Source organism: Oncorhynchus tshawytscha, unplaced genomic scaffold, assembly GCF_018296145.1.
Source record: "Oncorhynchus tshawytscha isolate Ot180627B unplaced genomic scaffold, Otsh_v2.0 Un_contig_1400_pilon_pilon, whole genome shotgun sequence".
NCBI classification, from domain to species: Eukaryota; Metazoa; Chordata; class Actinopteri; order Salmoniformes; family Salmonidae; genus Oncorhynchus; species Oncorhynchus tshawytscha.
This window is the reverse complement of record NW_024607930.1, coordinates 19,471-42,405: the sequence shown is the minus strand read 5'-3', so window position 1 is coordinate 42,405 and position 22,935 is coordinate 19,471. Positions and strand designations below refer to the sequence as shown.

Sequence of the window (22,935 nt, the reverse complement as noted above, 5' to 3'; positions counted from 1 at the left end):
AACGGTTTTCTGGTGGTGATGAAGGAGAGTCGGACCAAACTGCAGCGTGTCGATTGCGATCCATGTTTAATACAACAAAGAAACACGAACACTACACAAAACAATAAACGAAACCGAAACAGCCTATCTGGTGCAAACTAACAGAGAGTACACATAGGACACTAAGGACAATCACCCACGACAAACTCAAAGAATATGGCTGCCTAAATATGGTTCCCAATCAGAGACAACGATAAGCACCTGCCTCTGATTGAGAACCATTCCAGACAGCCATAGACTTTGCTAGATAACCCACTAAGCTACAATACCAATACCACCACCAAAACCCCAAGACAAACACACCACAATTACAAAAACCCCATGCCACACCCTGGCCTGACCAAATACATAAAGATAAACACAAAATACTTTGACCAGGGCGTGACAGAACCCCCCCCCTTAAGGTGCGGACTCCCGAACGCACAACCTAAACCTGTAGGGGAGGGTCTGGGTGGGCATCTGTCCGCGGTGGCGGCTCTGGTGCTGGACGTGGACCCCACTCCATAATTGTCTTAGTCCACCTCCTTAGTGTCCCTTGAGTGGCGACCCTCGTCGCTAACCTTGGCCTAGGAAACCTAACAACGGGCCCCACTGGACTGAGGTAGCTCGGGACCGAGGGGAAGCTCGGGACCGAGGGGAAGCTCGGGACCGAGGGGAAGCTCGGGAGTGAGAGGAAGCTCAGGAGTGAGAGGAAGCTCAGGCAGGTTGATGGATCTACCAGATCCTGGCTGGCTGGTGGTTCCGGCAGATCCTGGCTGACTGGCACTTCTGGCGGATCCTGGCTGACTGGTGGATCCTGGCTGACTGGCGGATCCTGGCTGACTGGTGGATCCTGGCTGACTGGCGGATCCTGGCAGACTGGCGTGGCAGACTGGCGTATCCTGGCAGACTGGCGTATCCTGGCAGACTGGCGGATCCTGGCAGACTGGCGGATCCTGGCTGAATGGCGGATCTAACTGATCCTGGCAGACTGGCGGATCCTGGCTGACTGGCAGATCCTGGCCGACTGGCAGATCCTGGCCGACTGGCAGATCCTGGCCGACTGGCAGTTCTGGCGGATCCTGGCAGACTGGCGGATCCTGGCAGACTGGCGGATCCTGGCTGACTGGCACTTCTGGCGGATCCTGGCCGACTGGCAGATCCTGGCCGACTGGCAGATCTGGCGGATCCTGGCTGACTGGTGGATCCTGGCAGACTGGCGGATCCTGGCAGACTGGCGGATCCTGGCTGACTGGCACTTCTGGCGGATCCTGGTCGACTGGCGGATCCTGGTTGACTGGCAGTTCTGGCAGATCCCGGCTGACTGGCGGATCTGGAAGAGTCTGATTGACTGGCAGATCTGGAAGAGTCTGGTTGACTGGCAGATCTGGAAGAGTCTGGTTGACTGGCAGATCTGGAAGAGTCTGGTTGACTGGCAGATCTGGAAGAGTCTGGTTGACTGGCAGATCTGGAAGAGTCTGGTTGACTGGCAGATCTGGAAGAGTCTGGTTGACTGGCAGATCTGGAAGAGTCTGGTTGACTGGCAGATCTGGAAGAGTCTGGTTGACTGACAGATCTGGAAGAGTCTGGTTGACTGACAGATCTGGAAGAGTCTGGTTGACTGGCAGATCTGGAAGAGTCTGGCTGACTGGCAGATCTGGAAGAGTCTGGCTGACTGGCAGATCTGGCGGCGCTGGGCAGCCTGGCGGCGCTGGTGGTGGGTAATGTACCTACAGTCTGTGTGTCTTTAGTGGTGGGTAATGTACCTACAGTCTGTGTGTCTTTAGTGGTGGGTAATGTACCTACAGTCTGTGTGTCTTTAGTGGTGGTTAATGTACCTACAGTCTGTGTCTTTAGTGGTGGGTAATGTACCTACAGTCTGTGTGTCTTTAGTGGTGGGTAATGTACCTACAGTCTGTGTGTCTTTAGTGGTGGGTAATGTACCTACAGTCTGTGTGTCTTTAGTGGTGGGTAATGTACCTACAGTCTGTGTGTCTTTAGTGGTGGTTAATGTACCTACAGTCTGTGTGTCTTTAGTGGTGGGTAATGTACCTACAGTCTGTGTGTCTTTAGTGGTGGGTAATGTACCTACAGTCTGTGTGTCTTTAGTGGTGGGTAATGTACCTCTGTGTGTCTTTACAGTCTGTGTGTCTTTAGTGGTGGTTAATGTACCTACAGTCTGTGTCTTTAGTGGTGGGTAATGTACCTACAGTCTGTGTGTCTTTAGTGGTGGGTAATGTACCTACAGTCTGTGTGTCTTTAGCGGTGGGTAATGTACCTACAGTTGCATATTTTTAATACTGAATGTAATCAGATCTTCAACCAAAACCTAATATTAGATAAATGGATCCTGAGTTTACAAATATATCTGAAAAAAATATAGTCTACTTATTTTATATATTTAGCAGTTATGCAACACCCAATTCCCCAGTATGAAAACGTAATTTCCCCCTTTCACTCAATAACTGGTTGTGCCACCATTAGCGCCGATGACTGCAACCAAATGCTTCCTGTTGTTGTTAATCAGTCTCTCACATCGCTGTGGAGGAATTTTGGCCCACTCTTACGTGCAGAACTGCTTTAACTCATGACATATGTGGGTTTTGAGGAATGAACTGCTTGTTTGAAATACTGCCACAACAAGCAGAACAATACCATACTATATACAGGGTCAGTTCAGTACCATACTATATACAGGGTCAGTTAATACCATACTATATACAGGGTCAGTTCAGTACCATACTATATACAGGGTCAGTTAATACCATACTATATACGGGGTCAGTTCAATACCATACTATATACGGGGTCAGTTCAATACCATACTATATACAGGGTCAGTTCAGTACCATACTATATACAGGGTCAGTTAATACCATACTATATATGGGGTCAGTTCAATACCATACTATATACAGGGTCAGTTCAGTACCATACTATATACAGGGTCAGTTAATACCATACTATATACGGGGTCAGTTCAATACCATACTATATACAGGGTCAGTTCAGTACCATACTATATACAGGGTCAGTTAATACCATACTATATACAGGGTCAGTTCAATACCATACTATATACAGGGTCAGTTCAGTACCATACTATATACAGGGTCAGTTAATACCATACTATATACGGGGTCAGTTCAATACCATACTATATACAGGGTCAGTTCAGTACCATACTATATACAGGGTCAGTTAATATCATACTATATACGGGGTCAGTTCAATACCATACTATATACAGGGTCAGTTAATACCATACTATATACGGGGTCAGTTCAATACCATACTATATACAGGGTCAGTTCAATACCATACTATATACGGGGTCAGTTCAATAACATACTATATACAGGGTCAGTTCAGTACCATACTATATACAGGGTCAGTTCAATACCATACTATATACAGGGTCAGTTCAGTACCATACTATATACAGGGTCAGTTAATACCATACTATATACGGGGTCAGTTCAATACCATACTATATACAGGGTCAGTTCAATACCATACTATATACAGGGTCAGTTCAATACCATACTATATACAGGGTCAGTTCAATACCATACTATAGACGGGGTCAGTTCAATAACATACTATATACAGGGTCAGTTCAGTACCATACTATATACAGGGTCAGTTCAATACCATACTATATACAGGGTCAGTTCAGTACCATACTATATACAGGGTCAGTTAATACCATACTATATACGGGGTCAGTTCAATACCATACTATATACAGGGTCAGTTCAGTACCATACTATATACAGGGTCAGTTAATACCATACTATATACAGGGTCAGTTCAATACCATACTATATACAGGGTCAGTTCAATACCATACTATATACAGGGTCAGTTCAATACCATACTATATACAGGGTCAGTTCAATACCATACTATATACAGGGTCAGTTCAATACCATACTATATACAGGGTCAGTTAATACCATACTATATACGGGTCAGTTCAATACCATACTATATACAGGGTCAGTTCAATACCATACTATATACGGGGTCAGTTCAATACCATACTATATACAGGGTCAGTTCAGTACCATACTATATACAGGGTCAGTTCAATACTATAATATATATAGGGTCAGTTCAATACCATACTATATACAGGGTCAGTTCAATACCATACTATATACAGGGTCAGTTCAATACCATACTATATACAGGGTCAGTTCAATACCATACTATATACAGGGTCAGTTCAATACCATACTATATACAGGGTCAGTTCAATACCATACTATATACAGGGTCAGTTCAATACCATACTATATACAGGGTCAGTTCAATACCATACTATATACAGGGTCCAACCAGCCAGTCAAAATGCTCTCAATGGTACAGCTGTATAACTTTTTGAGGATTTGAGGAACCATACCAAACTTTTTCAACCACCCGAGGGGGGAGAGGCTATGTCGTGCGTTCTTCATACCTGTATGTGTGTGTTTGGACCATTTGAAGTCTTTAGTGATTTGGACACCAAGGAACTTGAAGCTCTCGACCTGCTCAACTGTGGCCCCGTTAATGTAGATGGCGACGCGCTCCGATCTGGTTTTCGTGCATAGCACAGCACAGAGACAGCCTTAGTTAAAGAGGTAAATTATCTTAGAGCCAACACAGATGCCAAACAGCTCTCTGTCCTTGTACTCTTAGATTTAAGTGCTGCATTTGACACTGTTGACCATGATGTCCTACTGGACAGACTGGAGAGGTGGGTTGGTCTCCCCAGTCCAGACCTATTTAACCGGTCGAGAGTTACATATCACATGTAGCGTTCCACAAGGTTCGATTTTGGGTCCGGTACTGTTCAGATTATATATGTTACCCCTTGGCAGCGTTATCAGAAAGCACAGCATTGTTTTCAATGCTACGCAGATGATACACAACTATTAATTTCTGTGTCACCAGAGTATTTTAGCTCCAGGGATAAATTATTAGACTATATTAGTGATTTAAATGCTTCAACTTTCTCCAGCTAAATCAAGACTAGACAGAGGTACTTATTGTTGGACTCAAAGCACAGAGAGAGAATCTAGTTGCACATTTTAATTCACAGGCAATAAAGATAAAACACCAGGTAAAATTTTTGATTCTGAAATAAATGTTGAATCACACACCAGGAATGTGACCAAACTATAGCTTTTTTACCACCTGTTTTTAAATCAATCTACGATTGTGCACCCCAATACATGTCAGACATGCTTTTAAGTTCAAAAAAGTTATCTACCCAGTAGGTCGCCTTAGGTCCTCTGGCACTGTCCTTTTAACTATCCCAAAGCCGAGGACCAAGAGACATGGAGAGGCAGCCTTTAGTTATTATGCCCCCAGCCTCTGGAATAGCCTGCCAGAGAACCTGAGGGGGGGCTAAACTGTGGACAATATTTAAAACACATTTTTAGCTTGGCTTTTCCTCAGTCTGCTTTTTAGTTGTTCACTTTGTGTAAATCTTTTGTTTTTTATCTGATGTTTATTTTCTAGTAGATATTTCAGCTTTTATTTTCATAGTTTTTTATTTATTTGTTCCTGGAAAGCACATTGAGTAGCATTCCATGTCTGAGATGTTCAGTATAAATAAAGCTTTGTTTTATTTTATTCAGTTCATCAATATGCTAATATTATTAGAATCACAAGTAGGAAAACATCTTAAAGGGACAATCTGCATTTGGTACATACAGGAGCTTAGTTCAATGTACCCCATTAGAACCCAAAATACAAGCTTGTTTTACTCCGTTGTTTGTAAACAATGTATTTGTAAACAAACTCTGTATAGCTTCAAAACATGGTTAAAACTCTAATTTCATGGATGGCCAGTCCTTGCATCTATAGCTCGCTTTATGAATTTCAATGGTTACATCCCTCAGCTGTTTACCAAAGAAAGTGGTGGGAGGCCGTTTAGTTATTTGAATCCCAGATTGCCCCTTTAAGGATAATGGGGTAGTGATGTTCACATGTAAAGAGGGATCAGTGTTTGCGGAAATATATTTTATTTGATTCCTTATTTCCATTTTGTGTGTTTGATATTTGGGTTTGTGACAGTTTTTTCTCACACTTGTTCCCGCTGCCTGTCTACATGTTCAAGGATGTCTTTGCTCATTCTAAAGATATGAAATGAATGTAACCTATAGTTAACTGGTGCTGAATAATAAGATCACATTCTAATGATATGAAATGAATGTAACCTGTAGTTCACTGGTGCTGAATAATAAGATCACATTCTAATGATATGAAATGAATGTAACCTGTAGTTCACTGGTGCTGAATAATAAGATCACATTCTAAAGATATTAAATGAATGTAACCTGTAGTTCACTGGTGCTGAATAATAAGATCACATTCTAAAGATATTAAATCAATGTAACCTGTAGTTCACTGGTGCTTAACAATAAGATCTGTGGAGGAAAACTATGGACTGTAAAATGTAAGGGACTTCCTGTGGAAAAACACAAGACATTAAAGAGCCTCTAGAAAGGTTTGAAAGCGTTGCTCTCCTTGGCTGTTCCTTTTAATGTCCATTCAAATGGAAATGATTTAGAAGAGGTACATGAGTGTGAACGTGTGTTTGTCTGTGGTGAGATTCAAACACGTTAACACTAGATCATTACACTGGATGTTTATGTTATACTTCCACCTTGACCAACCACCCTCCTTTCAGTTTTGCCTTAAATCACCATCTGTCTTATGTGACCATATCAAACGTAACATATACTAATTTAAATGTTCTGGATTTACGTTTACTAAGTTACATCTAGTCTAGTCATGTAACCTAACATAAACATATCATACTATATAAAAGGAGTATGTGTCTCTGTGTCACATGGTCTGCACATCAGCCAGGCTTGGAATCCACAACCAAAACTTACCACCACAGTTCACACCCATGTTATCTGATTCTGAGCTCACTATGCAACAGTTGTGTGCAGCGATGCAGTTGAACAGGTTCTTGTTCCAAGGAATAGAAAGAAGAAGGTGGTTTGATCACATCACAATAGTTTGATCACAGAACACTAGTACATTTATCAGACTGCAGTGCCTCAATAGGACCGATTCAACCAGGTAAATGGATCAGCTAGTTTGCTATTGAAATGTGTTATACTATGTTATCATTGTTATTGTAGAAGTGATGCTTCAGTATTGCTTTCCTGGTTTCAAGTTGTGTTAGTCTTTCTCTTTATGATGAATCTAATTGTCTTCAGGGATGAAGGTGACTCAACTAGAATGTCTGTGTCTGATTCTTCTACATCTCCTACACACAGCAGGCTCTGGTACAGTAGAAAACACATTTAATATCTCACTGCCTTTAATACCTCTGTGTGTGTGATTAATATGATCTCATTGTGTCTTTAGTCACTATTGTGGTCTTAAGGGTTCTACACAGTCTAATCAAACGAATGAGGTCCTTTTGCTTCTCTGTCTACATAGTTCTACTACTATTGTCCGTCGGCTCCATTGTGTAAACTGTGGAGATCCCTTTAGGGTGTCTGGCCAAAGGTGATTTCCTCTCCTAGTCTCCTGTCCTTCATCTGTACTGGTGTGTGTGTGATTAATATTATCTCATTGTGTCTTTAGTTGCTTGTGTAGTGTTAAGGTGCATAACCTAAGGTGGATTCCTCTCCTAGTCTCCTTTCCTTCCTCTGCACTAATGTAAAAACTAAACTAATGGTGAATCCAACTCTTCTGTAGGCCTCCACCCTATAGTACTACTATATATCCTACAGTGTATAGTACTACTATATATCCTACAGTGTATAGTACTACTATATATACTACAGTGTATAGTACTAGAACTACTATATATACTACAGTGTATAGTACTACTATACATACTACAGTGTCTAGAACTACTATATATACTACAGTGTATAGTACTACTATACATACTACAGTGTCTAGAACTACTATATATACTACAGTGTATAGTACTACTATATATTATACAGTGTCTAGTACTACTATATATAATACAGTGTCTAGTACTACTATATATACTACAGTGTCTAGTACTACTATATATACTACAGTGTCTAGTACTACTATATATACTACAGTGTCTAGTACTACTATATATACTACAGTGTATAGTACTACTATATATAATACAGTGTCTAGTACTACTATATATACTACAGTGTCTAGTACTACTATATATACTACAGTGTATAGTACTACTATATATACTACAGTGTCTAGTACTACTATATATACTACAGTGTATTTCAGATCAGAGCAGATGACAGAGGAGAACAATTGAAACTATTGAAACTGTTCATCTGTCTGTTCTCTTCAGAGAGGTTTGAGGTTCTTGGTCCAACTGATTCCATTGTTGCTGTAGCTGGTGATGACATCATTCTGCCCTGTTACCTCAAACCCAACATCAGTGCTGAGGACATGACAGTGGACTGGCTTAACCTGGACTTCTTAGACAGTCGTGTCTTTCGTTACCAAAACCACAGAATCATACGAGAGGATCAGATTCTCTTCTATAGTGGAAGAACTTCACTGTTTGAAGAGGAACTGTGGAGGGGCAACACCTCTTTGAAACTGACCAGGGTACAAGGCACTGATGAGGGACATTACAAATGCTTTATTCAGTCAAAGAGCTGGTATGATGATTTCACTGTTCAAGTCCTCGTTAAAGGTGAGGTTTATTTTCATGTTAATGTAATAATCTAATTACAGTACAATGACATCACCTCTTTCCTTCATATTACTGGACACAGTATGTGTCTATTTGTTCACAGCCTGTCACCAGGTAACATCCAGTCTATCTGTGTGTCTGTAGCTGTAGGATCCAAGCCAGTGGTGTCCATTGAGGGACACAGAGAGGGAGGGATGGGTCTGCTGTGTGAATCAGAAGGCTGGCACCCTGAGCCTGAGCTGGTGTGGCTGAACAGTAAAGGAGTCCATCTCTCTGCTGGTCCTCCTGAGATACATAGAGACTTAGATGGATTCTACACAGTCAAACAACATGTCATTGTCCAGGAGACTGACACCAACCACTTTACCTGCAGAGTCCAACAGAGCAGGATCAATGAGAAGATGGAGACAGAGATTCACCTCCCTAGTGAGTAACAACATAATATTATTTAGACATGAAACACTGGAGATATTGATGTGTTAATGTACAGTATGTGTCTATTTGTTCACAGCCTGTCACCAGTTAACATCAGTCTGTCTGTGTGTCTGTAGTTGTAGGATCCAAGCCAGTGGTGTCCATTGAGGGACACAGAGAGGGAGGGATGGGTCTGCTGTGTGAATCAGAAGGCTGGCACCCTGAGCCTGAGCTGGTGTGGCTGGACAGTAAAGGAGTCAATCTCTCTGCTGGTCCTCCTGAGATAGATAAAGACTACAAGGGATTCTACACAGTTAAACAACATGTCATTGTCCAGGAGACTGACACCAACCACTTTACCTGCAGAGTCCAACAGAGCAGGATCAATGAGAAGATGGAGACAGAGATTCACCTCCCTAGTGAGTAACAACATAATGTTATTTAGACATGAAACACTGGAGATATTGATGTGTTAATGTACAGTATGTGTTTTAACCAAAGGCTTTGGTTGGTAGTATTATACAAACCCTTAGTTGTTGATTATGTTGTTGATGTGTGGTAGTATTAGTACCAAACCCTGTTGTTGATGTGAAATGATGTGTGGTAGTATTAGTACCCAACCCTGTTGTTGATGTGTGATAGTATCAGTACCAAACCCTGTTGTTGATGTGTAATGATGTGTGGTAGTATTAGTACTAAACCCTGTTGTTGATGTGAAATGATGTGTGGTAGTATTAGTACCAAACCCTGTTGTTGATGTGAAATGATGTGTGGTAGTATTAGTACCAAACCCTGTTGTTGATGTGTGGTAGTATTAGTACCAAACCCTGTTGTTGATGTGTAATGATGTGTGGTAGTATTAGTACCAGACCCTGTTGTTGATGTGTGGTAGTATTAGTACCAAACCCTGTTGTTGATATGTAATGATGTGTTGTAGTATTAGTACCAAACCCAGTTTTTGATGTGTGGTAGTATTAGTACCAAACCCTGTTGTTGATATGTAATGATGTGTGGTAGTATTAGTACCAAACCCAGTTTTTGATGTGTAATGATGTGTGGTAGTATTAGTACCAAACCCTGTTGTTGATATGTAATGATGTGTGGTAGTATTAGTACCAAACCCTGTTGTTGATGTGTAATGATGTGTGGTAGTATTAGTACCAAACCCTGTTGTTGATGTGTGGTAGTATTAGTACCAGACCCTGTTGTTGATGTGTAATGATGTGTGTGGTAGTATCAGTACCAAACCCTGTTGTTGATGTGTAATGATGTGTGTTAGTATTAGTACCCAACCCTGTTGTTGATGTGTGGTAGTATTAGTACCAGACCCTGTTGTTGATGTGTGGTAGTATTAGTACCAGACCCTGTTGTTGATGTGTGGTAGTATTAGTACCAGACCCTGTTGTTGATGTGTAATGATGTGTGGTAGTATTAGTACCCAACCCTGTTGTTGATGTGTGGTAGTATTAGTACCCAACCCTGTTGTTGATGTGTGGTAGTATTAGTACCAGACCCTGTTGTTGATGTGTGGTAGTATTAGTACCCAACTCTGTTGTTGATGTGTGGTAGTATTAGTACCAGACCCTGTTGTTGATGTGTGGTAGTATTAGTACCAGACCCTGTTGTTGATGTGTGTGTTTTAGGTGAGTTGTTTGATTACGCAACCCCATTGAGAATGGCCGTCATTGTGTTATGCTGTCTGGGAGCCGTCACTGTGATTGGGTTATCTCTGGCTGTCTACTGCATACGTAATAAAAAAGGTAATGGAGAGATTATATGAATGTTTCATTGTTAGAAAAAAATGTCTGCAATGTATTTTTTCAACCTCACCACATTCACAGTGGTTGTGTTCTATGGATACATGATAAAACTACACCTGCAGATGATTAACATGTTAACACTGATGACTGATTTTAAGGATGTGTTGAGACTGTAGAGGACCACTAGACTAGAGAGAGGTGGTCTCTGATACATCTGGATCACTGATGGACCAGTCACATTAATGTTGATGTTCTAGAACAAGATGTGTTGAGACTGTAGAGGACCACTAGACTAGAGAGAGGGGTGGTCTCTGATACACCTGGATCACTGATGGACCAGTCACATTAATGTTGATGTTCTAGAACAAGATGTGTTGAGACTGTAGAGGACCACTAGACTAGAGAGAGGTAGTCTCTGATACACCTGGATCACTGATGGACCAGTCCCATTAATGTTGATGTTCTAGAACAAGATGTGTTGAGGCTGTAGAGGACCACTAGACTAGAGAGAGAGGTGGTCTCTGATACACCTGGATCACTGATGGACCAGTCACATTAATGTTGATGTGTGTGTTGAGGCTGTAGAGGACCACTAGACTAGAGAGAGGTGGTCTCTGATACATCTGGATCACTGATGGACCAGTCACATTAATGTTGATGTTCTAGAACAAGATGTGTTGAGACTGTAGAGGACCACTAGACTAGAGAGAGGTAGTCTCTGATACACCTGGATCACTGATGGACCAGTCACATTAATGTTGATGTTCTAGAACAAGATGTGTTGAGACTGTAGAGGACCACTAGACTAGAGAGAGGGGTGGTCTCTGATACACCTGGATCACTGATGGACCAGTCACATTAATGTTGATGTGTGTGTTGAGGCTGTAGAGGACCACTAGACTAGAGAGAGGGGTGGTCTCTGATACACCTGGATCACTGATGGACCAGTCACATTAATGTTGATGTGTGTGTTGAGGCTGTAGAGGACCACTAGACTAGAGAGAGGGGTGGTCTCTGATACACCTGGATCACTGATGGACCAGTCACATTAATGTTGATGTTTGTGTTGAGGCTGTAGAGGACCACTAGTCTAGAGAGAGGGGTGGTCTCTGATACACCTGGATCACTGATGGACCAGTCACATTAATGTTGATGTGTGTGTTGAGGCTGTAGAGGACCACTAGACTAGAGAGAGGGGTGGTCTCTGATACACCTGGATCACTGATGGACCAGTCACATTAATGTTGATGTTTGTGTTGAGGCTGTAGAGGACCACTAGTCTAGAGAGAGGTAGTCTCTGATACACCTGGATCACTGATGGACCAGTCACATTTAATGAATGAAATTAAGAAGTGGTGCTAGGGTAGAATATCTTCATTGTAGAAGTTGTCTCTCAGAGGTACTCTGGACTCACTTAGGTGGTGGAACTCAATTAGGATTTGTGACGTTAGAGAAGTGATATGAGACAAGGAGTCCCAGAGAGAGACTATATCTTCTAGTGTTCATGTTGATGATGTTCTCACTGTCTTCCATCTACTCTACATGTTTACAGATAAACTCACTAGGAATCTAGGTAAGTAGTGTCTTCAGATCATCACTTTGCTAAATTTAATTAAACACAGTTTTTTTTTAGCACAAAGGGACAATCGGTAGTTGCTACATCCATTTTTTGACTTATAAATTAATTATATGTACCCACTGATTCTTGAAGAATATAACTTATAAATGATTAAAGAGCTTAGGTTAACTGTTGTACCCCATCAGAACCCACAATATAACCTTGTTTTATCTCAATGTTTGTAAACAAAGTAAATGCAAGCAAACACTATACAGCCTCCAAACATATTTAAAACTATAATGTATATACAGTATCGTGGGTGGTCAGTCCTTGCATCCATAATTCTGTCTATGATTTTGAGAGTGATGTTATTTCTCCAGCCCCTCCCTCAGCTTTTTACCAAAACAACAGTGGCTGGGATCACACTTTGTTATCGTTTCAACTTCTGATTGGCTTCTGATCCTTCTGATCAACTTCTGATTGGCTTCTGATCCTTCTGATCAACTTCTGATTGGCCCCAGATGTTCCTTCTGATGTTGGAACAGTGGTATGAGACAAGGGCCAGGATTCAATTCAAGGTGCATTATAACACAGCACACTATAACAGACTTTTAAAGGTAGTTTACACTTGAGTCGACATGTGCAGTGTTTACCATGAATACAATCTCCATGATTGCTGGTGGAAAATGCCTTTAAAAAAGTGCATTGTCAGCTGTGAAGTGCCCTGACGTTTATCACACATTGGATTGAATCCCGACCAAGGAGTCCCAGAGAGAGACTACATCTTTTAGTGTTCATGTTAATGATGTTCTCACTGTCTTCCATCTACTCTACATATTTACAGATGACCTCTGTAACCAGAATTGTAAGTACAGTCTTCAGATCATCACTTCGATAACATTATTTGAACCACAAAAGTGACATTTTCTTTAATTTACCGACTTCAAGTAAAAAAAACATTTTAAGAAGGTTATTTTGAGCTCATTGAAGATGTTAGTTCTGATGTTGGAACATTGATATGATACAAGGAATCCCAGAGAGAGACTACATCTTCTGGTGTTCATGTTAATGATGTTCTCACTGTCTTCCATCTACTCCACATGTTTACAGATGAACTCTGTGAACACAAATGTAAGTAGTGTCTTCAGCTCTTCACTTTACTAGAATTATGTGAACCATGTTAAGTCTTTTTTTGTGGCTGAGCACATTGAAGATGTTCCTTCTGATGTTGGAACAGTGTTATGAGACAAGGTCCGGGATTCATTTCAAGACACATTATAACACAGCACACTATAACAGACTTTTAAAGGTATTTTACACATGAATCGACATGTGCAGTGTTTACCATGAATGTGATCTCTGTGAATGATGGTGGAAAATGCCTTTAAAAACTGCATTGTCAGCTGTGAAGTGCCCTGCAGTATACTGCACATTGGATTGAATCCTGACCAAGGAGTCCCAGAGAGAGACTATATCTTCTAGTGTTCATGTTAATGATGTTCTCACTGTCTTCCATCTACTCTACATGTTTACAGATTACCTCACTGAGAATCGAGGTAAGTACTGTCTTCAAATCATCACTTTGATAACATTATTAGAACCACAAAAGTAAAATTCTCTTTAATTTACCGACTTCAAGTACGAAAACATTTTAAGAAGGTTATTTTGAGCTCATTGAAGATGTTCCTTCTGATGTTGGAACATTGATATGAGACAAGGAGTCCCAGAGAGAGACTACATCTACTAGTGTTCATGTTAATGATGTTCTCACTGTCTTCCATCTACTCTATATGTTTACAGATGTCCTCAGGAAGGAGAAGGGTAAGTAGTGTCTTCAGATCATCTCTTTGCAAGAATTATGTGAACCATTTTATAAAGGCTATTAGTAAACCAATTCAAAACTTACCTTGAGGCCACAGGTACGTGATGAATAGACAGTTTGGAACCTTTAACCCATCAACACTTTGTACAGAGATAAGAGTCATATTGCTCAGAACCATGTCCCCAGAGACAAATTTTCTTCTCGTGTTAATTTTTGTTGCTTCTGCAACTCAGGAAGATACTCTTTGGTCCACCTCTTCCAGAACAAGTCTGACATACGCTTGAGAGTACAAACCATTAGGAACCCCTTCCTAATATTGTGTTGCAACCCCTTTTGCCTCAATTTGTTAGGGCATGGACTTTACAAGGTGTTGAAAGCATTCCCAAGGGATACCAGTCCATGTTAACTCCAATGCTTCCCACATATGTGTCAAGTTGGCTGGATATCCTTTGGTGGTGGACCATTCTTGATACACACGGAAAACTGTTGAGAAACCAACACTTGACTCATCTGACGTCAAGCTATAGACCTGTATCCTTTTCTTTTTTCCAAAACAATTGAGCATGCTATCTCTGATCAACTCTCTCGTTATTGCTCTCAGAACAGTCTTCTTGACCCTAACCAGTCAGGCTTCAGGCCGGGTCACTCAACCGAGACTGCTCTTCTTTGTGTCACGGAGGCTCTCCGTACAGACAAAGCAGACTCTCTCTCATCTATTCTCATCCTCCTAGATCTATCCACTGCCTTCGACACTGGGAACCATCAGTAGAGAGGATCTGGGTCTGCACCATGTTCTCTCACTACTGGTGTCCCCCAGGGTTCTGTTCTAGTTTCTCTCCTCTTCTCTCTATACAACAAGTCACCTGGCTCATTCATATCCTCACACCTCTCCATCACAATTGAGAACTCCACAGTGTCACACACCCAGAGTGCAAAGAACCTTGGCGTGAACCTGGACAACACCCTGTCATTCTCTGAAAACATCAAAGCAGCGTCTCGCTACCGCAGGTTCATGCTCTACAACATCCATATGACCATACCTCACACAGGAAGCGGCACAGGTCCTAATCCAGGCACTTGTCATCTCCAGTCTTGACTAATATAAATCTCTGTTGGCTGGGCTCTCTGCTTGTGCCATGAAACCTCTGCAATTTATCCAGAATGCTACAGCCCACCTGGTTTTCAACCTTCCCAAGTTCTCTCATGTCAACCCGCTCCTTTGCACAATCCACTGGCTTCCAGTCAAATCTTGCGTCCACTACAAGATCATGGTGCTTGCCTACGTAGCAGCAACCCTTCTTTCAGGCTATGAGAAAACCCTACACCCCGTTCTGCCACCTCTGGTCTCTTGGCCCTCCCACCCCTGGGAGGGAAGCTCCCGCTCAGTCCAGTCCAAGCTCTATCTGTCCTGGCACCCCAATGGTGGAACCATAGGTTTTATACACCAATGAGCGGAATGTTTCTTTAGAGACAGATTTTTGGTGTTATTTTTGTAGTACCATTCAATTCAGCAGTGCATTTCTCTTGAGACCTTTGGTATAATAAATTATTTGACCCCTAAGAAAGGCCTTTAATGTATCCCAGAGTACAAAACTACTGGGAGAGGAAGGACAGTTTCTTTCACTGAAACTTAATTTGTTCTCTGATAAATTGACAAAATTCTGCTTTTTTAAAAAGAGTTGGGTTTAGGCTCCCATTCTGCCATGGACCACTATATAACGTCCCAGTGGATCAATATTTGTTTTCGTTACACAGAAGGGTAAATTCTTATTAATCAACACAGCTACTCCCTGTGTCTTTGTGTTATATGAAGAGGCAATGACCTGTCCTGCCAATTCCTGTAATGAACACGAGGGGAGACAGAGAGCTGGTTTCAAGCGCAGAGCGCAGCAGGTGTTTATTGTAAAGGACCACAGGAGGAGGCAGGTAGCTGAGTCCAGGGGCAGGCAGAAGGTCATACACAGATGGTCCAAAAAGGCAACAGTACAGGCAGGGAAATGGCTAATGATGTAGTCCGGGAGATCAGGCAATAGGTTGATAACAGGAAATCCGATAGGCTAAAGTACAGGCAGGGAATAGGCAAAAGTCGTCGTTAGTGAGGCAGGCAAAAACTATCACACTATCATAGATGTGTGTCACAAAACAACCAATACCTCACAATGATGGGGTGCAAAGAACTGAACTAAATAGGTGTGATAATGACATACAGGTGTGTGAACAGTATTCAGGTGATTGGGATCTGGAGAGTGAGCTGTGTTCAGGGGATCTACGTGTTTGAGAGTGTGAGCTGGAAGCAGACGCTACAATTCCCTCTAACTTTTTATGTTCTGCCCATGTTAGATGTGTTTCTTGTATAAACGCAACATCAGTCTTTAGCTTTTTCTAGGAAATAAGGACTTTGTTTAACAGGACCGTTCAGTCCATTAACGTTTAATGATGTATGATTTACTATCTTAGCCATATTGTTGACTTAATATACGAACGTAAATGTCATGATTATTTCCAATAGGAGTGTGGGATATTCTATTGCCTATTTTCAGTGAGCCTATAGGCAAACACATATTATAAAGTGAAGGTCTCACAGCACAAAACAGTGCTGTAATATAAAGTAAACAGAACAAACAATTCCCCTCCTCCCCTCAGTTGAAGCGGCGCAAAGAGTATGTTCTTGGAAGTAAGTTATTTTTTCACCTGGTCGAATTCCTTCCTGTGTTTGATTATCCCGGGACTCATGTCTGGAAATAATTTAATCGCCTCCCCATTTTATAGGATCACTCCTTTCTCCTTGAAATGTTTGGCCATGGTTCTGAAAACTTTCTCTCTGTCCTGGTACCTCAGGAACTGAACAAGGATGGATTGTGGGTTCTGATCAAGGGATGGGCGATGGGCGAGTGACCTGTGTTCCCGTTCGATAACCAGGGGTTCCTCCAAATGTTCTTTGCCCAGTAGGGAGGGGATAATGGCAGCAGAGAAACCAATGGGGTCCGTCCCTTCACAGGCCTCGCGGAGGCCAATAATTCTAATGTTACTTGGCCTGCTGTAGTTTTCTAAATGGTTCACCTTATTCATCAGGTATTGTTGGTTTTGCTCAGTTTCTGTAGTTCTGTCCCCATTCCCTCTAGCTTGTCCTCAGCAGCTCTTCAGCTTCTTCCATTTGTGATCCTAGCGTGTTGATAATCGCTGTCAAACCTTAGATGGAGTTTTTGATTTCAGCCAACTGTGCTGAGATGGAGCAGCTGAACTCAGACGGTTTCAAGTTAAATTGTGCTGTGAGGGAGTTATGGCCTTCTTTGATCACTTTGAGGATGTGAGACAGCCTAACTTCTTCCTAAAGTGACATCTTGGGTTTTCAAGGAGGCCATGGTCAGAGGTTCTTGCTCTGTCGTTTCTTGGTCTGTTTCGGTTCTTCCTATGCATTTTTTTTGTCTCGTAGGCATATTACCACTCTTGGCCACAGTGTATCAATAAGTATGGGTGAAGTTATCAAGTTGTAGGTTAAGCCTTTAAAGATTGGTTGACCTTATGAGGCTATCCTAGCTTAGTAACCAGATGAGCAAACCTGGCTCTTCTTCCATTTCTCTCTTGTAGGTCATAAGCCGACTCTACATTTTTCTTTCAACTTGTATGGCAGCTTTGAGACTATGGCGCTCATATTTGATTGGCTGTCCATTTCCTCCATATATTGAACATTATCCATAGTGTTGTAGCATTCTGTAAGGATTCAGAATCTTCAGTCTTGTTGGACGACCAGCTGAGAGCTTTCTCAATATAAGCTGTGATGATTCTATACTAGTCTCCAAAGTGCTTTTTTCAGAAGTCTTTTGGCCTCTGCATACCCTCTGTCAGCCTCCATATGTTGGTAAATGTGGACTAGATCTCTGGCTAATCTGACCATAACTATCCTCCTTAATCCTGTTTACAAGTAAAAACTCAACCAGGAAGTACCAGTGACACGCTCAATTCGGAAGTGGTGAGGAGTTTACCACATCAGTCACCTGCTTCATTAAAGTGCATCGATGACATCGTTCCCACAGTGGCCGTACATACAGTGCCTTGCGAAAGTATTCGGCCCCCTTGAACTTTGCGACCTTTTGACACATTTCAGGCTTCAAACATAAAGATATAAAACTGTATTTTTTTGTGAAGAATCAACAACAAGTGGGACACAATCATGAAGTGGAACGACATTTATTGGATATTTCAAACTTTTTTAACAAATCAAAAACTGAAAAATTGGGCGTGCAAAATTATTCAGCCCCTTTACTTTCAGTGCAGCAATCTCTCTCCAGATGTTCAGTGAGGATCTCTGAATGATCCAATGTTGACCTAAATGACTAATGATGATAAATACAATCCACCTGTGTGTAATCAAGTCTCCGTATAAATGCACCCTTACAAGTTCCACAAATTCATTCAACACATAGAGCAGAACCAAAACGGAAGAACAAGCACACTTTTCTCCCCTTTATTCACAGTGAAAAGCTCAAATCAAACAGACACAGAGCTTCAATAGCATCAGTCACTTCTAACACTGTCACAGGGAACATTCATTTACAGTTGAGGAGCGACACTAGTTTTACCTCCGGTCAGATGAAATGTTCGCCTCTTTACCTCCGGTCTGATGAGTGATCGTGTTCATAAACCTTTCGTCAGCGTTCCATTCAGCAACGTTTTTTGTCAAATATAACCGCAATTCGGAATCCAGTCATGTGATGTCGCCATCAGACGCGCTTCCAAAGTAACCACAAAACAGGGAATCCAACGCTTCTATAGTGTAACAACAGAAATGTATTTGCCAGACAAAGGCCCCACAGGTAATTTCATAGGCTAGAAAACAAGAGTATATAGTAGGTTTCTTAGTTCATGTAATAGTGATAAAAACTGTATTGTAACGCCTTACCTGAGTCCTAGCTGACCCATAATGCCAACGTTCTCAATTTGAATTATACACACGAGTTGGAATTGAGTCACTTACTGGTTCCAAAACGAAACCCCTCTTTTGAAAAGGTTCTTCAAAGCTCCCCTTAAGTCTACAAAGGTTCCAAATGAACTGACGGGCCTCCCAAGTGGCGCAGTGGTCTAAGGCACTGCATCAGGCTAGCTGTTCCGCTAGAGATTCTGGGTTTGAGTCCAGGCACTGTCGCAGCTGGCCGCGACCGGGAGACCAATGGGGCCCAGCATTGTCCGGGTAGGGGAGGGTTTGGCCGGCAGGGATGTCCTTGTCCCATCGCGTACCAGCGACTCCTGTGGCGGGCCGGGCACAGTGCACGCTGACACCGGCGCTGGGTGTACGGTGGTTCCTCCGACACATTGGTTCGGCTGGCTTCCGGGTTAAGTGGGCATTGTGTCAAGAAGCAGTGTGATTTGGTTGGGTTGTGTTTCGGAAGAAATGGAAAAAATGACCTTTGCCTCTCCCATGTCCGTACGGGAGTTGCAGCGATGAGACTAGACTGTAACTACCAACTGGGGAGAAAAAGGGGTCAAATACAAAAAATTAAATACGACCTGATGGCAGAGTATAGGTTCTTAAATTAACCGTAAGGTTATTTTGTTTTTTTTAAACCTTATATTATCCTAAAAGATCATACAGGAACCTTTTATTTTTAGAGTGTAGACTAGAGAGGTAGCGAACACATGTTGATTCCCCCTTGGACACCACTGACGTGTCTAATTGACTATATGTATGTGTTTATCTGTAGAAATCCTGACTTCTCAGCTGGGTAAGTATTAAGGCTTTGTTACCTACTGTATATGATGGCTTATAAATGTTTGCTTTGTCAATGGAGTTGAGTGGTGATGAGTGTGTGTGGACTGTACCTCTGACTATCAGTCGATACTTGTAAAAATGTCCATTCTTAAACTCTTACCCTGAACCTGTTTGTCCTGTGTAATTGTGTGACTTTCTTTGTTTGCTGAAATCCTTCGTTTTTTATTAAAGTAGCATTTTAGGTGACCTCTGCCAAAGGAGTTGTTGTGTGAAGGAGCAGTAAACACCTGGAATAAAATGTTAAATAAAGAACTATGGATTAAAAAATGTTTTTCAAGGACCGCCCCTTTGAAGTAACATTGCAGTGAAGTAAAATTAATGGATGTAGTGATACTTTCTACCACCAGAGGGAGGCAAATACAAGTTTATTTTACAGAGGATGTTGACATGGTCCTTGTTTTTTTTTATTTATTTAACCAGGCAAGTCAGTTAAGAACAAATTCTTATTTTCAATGATGGCCTAGGAACAGTGGGTTAACTGCCTGTTCAGGGGCAGAATGACAGATGTCAGCTCGGGGTTTGAACTTGTTACCAACGCTCTAACCACTAGGCTACCCTGCCGCCCCAGTAAGGTCCGGATGGTCTTCTGACTTATAACACGGTGGGAAATCAAACAAAGAAGTCATGTAAACATGGACATATTTTAAAGTCATTCTAGTGCCTGATTTCTGTCAGCTTGTGGGCTCCCGAGTGACGCAGCGGTCTAAGGCACTGCATCTCAGTGCTAGTGCATGGTTTGATCCCGGGCTGTATCCCAACTGGCTGTGATCGGGAGTCCCCATGGGCGGCGCACAATTGGCCCAGCGTCTTCCGGGTTAGGGAGGTTTTGGCCGGGCTAGGCCCTCATTGTAAAATAAGAATTTGTTTCTAAACTGAATTGCCTAGTTAAATAAAAATAAAACAAATAGTTCATTATTGATGTTACTGAACTGCTGTATTTGAAGTACAACTCCCTTCTGCCCAGTTTCACTGATGTTGCTATGGCAACTCAAGCTGTTTCTACCATCCCTGACTATCCCATCAAACTATCAATCAGTTTCTTTTTCACTTTTTCACTTTTTCAGTCACATTCCTATAGCCAAAAAAACACATTTAGCTTCCTATCACATATTGAAAAGAAATTATTATAGGTCTTCATAGTTTGAGGTCTGGGTTGAACAACACAAATGTGCACTTACAGTAGTTTGTGATATCCATCAGTATGTTGCTCATTTTCATAACCAACAGTCTCTTACTCTATATTTCAGACTTTGAAACCATCAGAAGACATGCAGGTGTGTTTTATAGTCTGTGACATCCACAAATTAATACATACCATACAAAACGTAACATATTATACCAAATAGTGTCTCGGATTTACTTACAGAATAATAGTAGTGATGTCATTGGGTTTACTATAGTGTATTATACCACTGATGTTGATGTCATTGTGTTTACCATAGTGTATTATACCTCTGATGATGATGTCATTGTGTTTACCATAGTGTATCATACCACTGATGTTGATGTCATGATTTCATTGTGTTTACCATAGTGTATTATACCACTGATGTTGATGTCATGATTTCATTGTGTTTACCATAGTGTATTATACCACTGATGTTGATGTCATGATGTCATTGTGTTTACCATAGTGTATTATACCACTGATGTTGATGTAATGTCATTGTGTTTACCATAGTGTATTATACCACTGAGGATGATGTCATTGTGTTTACCGTAGTGTATTATACCACTGAGGATGATGTCATTGTGTTTACATAGTGTATGTTTCTCTCCACAGTGGATGTGACTCTAGACCCTGATACGGCACATTGTAAACTCATCCTGTCTGATGACAGGAAACAAGTGAGACATGGAGAACTAGATCAGGTTCTCTCTGACAACGGGAAGAGGTTTACAAATTGGTCCTGTGTCCTGGGAAATGAGGGCTTCTCAGGGAAGTTCTACTATGAGGTGAAGGTGGAGGGGAAGACCGAGTGGACTTTGGGGGTGGTCATACAGTCCATCAATAGGAATGAGAGTTTTATACCAATCCCTAATAATGGATACTGGACTGTGGAGCTGAAGGATGGAGAGTACACAGCTCATGCTGATTCCCCTGTCACCCTCTTACTGAGAGAGAAGCCCCTGAAAGTGGGGGTGTTTGTGGATTATGAGAAGTGTCAGGTCTCCTTCTACAATGTGGAGGACAGGTCTCATATCTACTCTTTCACTGACTGCTCCTTCACTGAGAAACTCTATCCATTCTTCAATCCTGGTGATTCAGATAGTATTTCACTGGTTGTCTGTCCTGTGGATGCCACTGACTGACTGTTTTAAATCAAACAGGGTGCCATTGTTATTTATGAAATGCTTGTTACTCTGCTAATGTGCAGTAAATATACTGTATATAATTTTAAAAAGTGCTGAACAAGTAGTTATATTGACAACATCCGTCCGAGCTCATTTATGTCTTAATGGAAATGACAGATTGTCTCTTATCCGCTCGTCGTTCCCTTATGCCATAGTTTGTACATCTCAATTGTCAGTAGAAAACACATTTGTTTAAACAAGTCAGCCATATGAGCAATATTTAAGAAGGCAGTAAATGAGGCTCAATTAACTGTTTCGCTGCCAGACATGGCTCCGCCGATAGCCAGGTGTAGCAGTGGTAAGGTCTTGGGACTGCTGATGGGACTCTGCTGTTGGGACTCTGCTGTTGGGACTCTGCTGTTGGGACTCTGCTGTTGGGACTCTGCTGTTGGGACTCTGCTGTTGGGACTCTGCTGATGGGACTCTGCTGTTGGGACTCTGCTGTTGGGACTCTGCTGTTGGGACTCTGCTGATGGGACTCTGCTGATGGGACTCTGCTGATGGGACTCTGCTGATGGGACTCTGCTGATGGGACTCTGCTGATGGGACTGGGGGACTCTGCTGTTGGGACTCTGC

The 22,935-nt window shown here is 41.9% G+C and overlaps 1 protein-coding gene across 14 annotated transcripts; it reads left to right on the top strand.

Annotated features, from left to right (window-relative positions):
• Nucleotides 1–6,900: 6,900 nt before the first annotated feature.
• On the top strand, nt 6,901–22,709 carry LOC112253572 (butyrophilin subfamily 2 member A1). 14 transcript variants are annotated; one of them, XM_042312729.1, is made up of 14 exons: nt 6,901–7,101; nt 7,242–7,310; nt 8,333–8,683; nt 8,828–9,013; nt 9,421–9,516; nt 10,741–10,857; nt 12,410–12,430; nt 13,260–13,280; nt 13,526–13,546; nt 13,951–13,971; nt 14,216–14,236; nt 19,937–19,957; nt 21,252–21,278; nt 21,788–22,709. In XM_042312729.1, the coding sequence occupies exons 2-14, from the start codon at nt 7,244–7,246 to the stop codon at nt 22,315–22,317; spliced, it is 1,500 nt and encodes a 499-aa protein (XP_042168663.1). In that variant the 5' UTR covers nt 6,901–7,101; nt 7,242–7,243; the 3' UTR covers nt 22,318–22,709. The 14 variants fall into 14 exon arrangements, with proteins under 14 accessions (XP_042168663.1, XP_042168668.1, XP_042168662.1 ...); XM_042312734.1 differs by having other exon boundaries at nt 6,902–7,101; nt 8,828–9,109; nt 9,235–9,516; nt 21,232–21,278; nt 21,788–21,930; XM_042312720.1 differs by having other exon boundaries at nt 6,906–7,101; nt 8,828–9,109; nt 9,235–9,516; nt 21,788–22,707.
• Nucleotides 22,710–22,935: the final 226 nt, after the last annotated feature.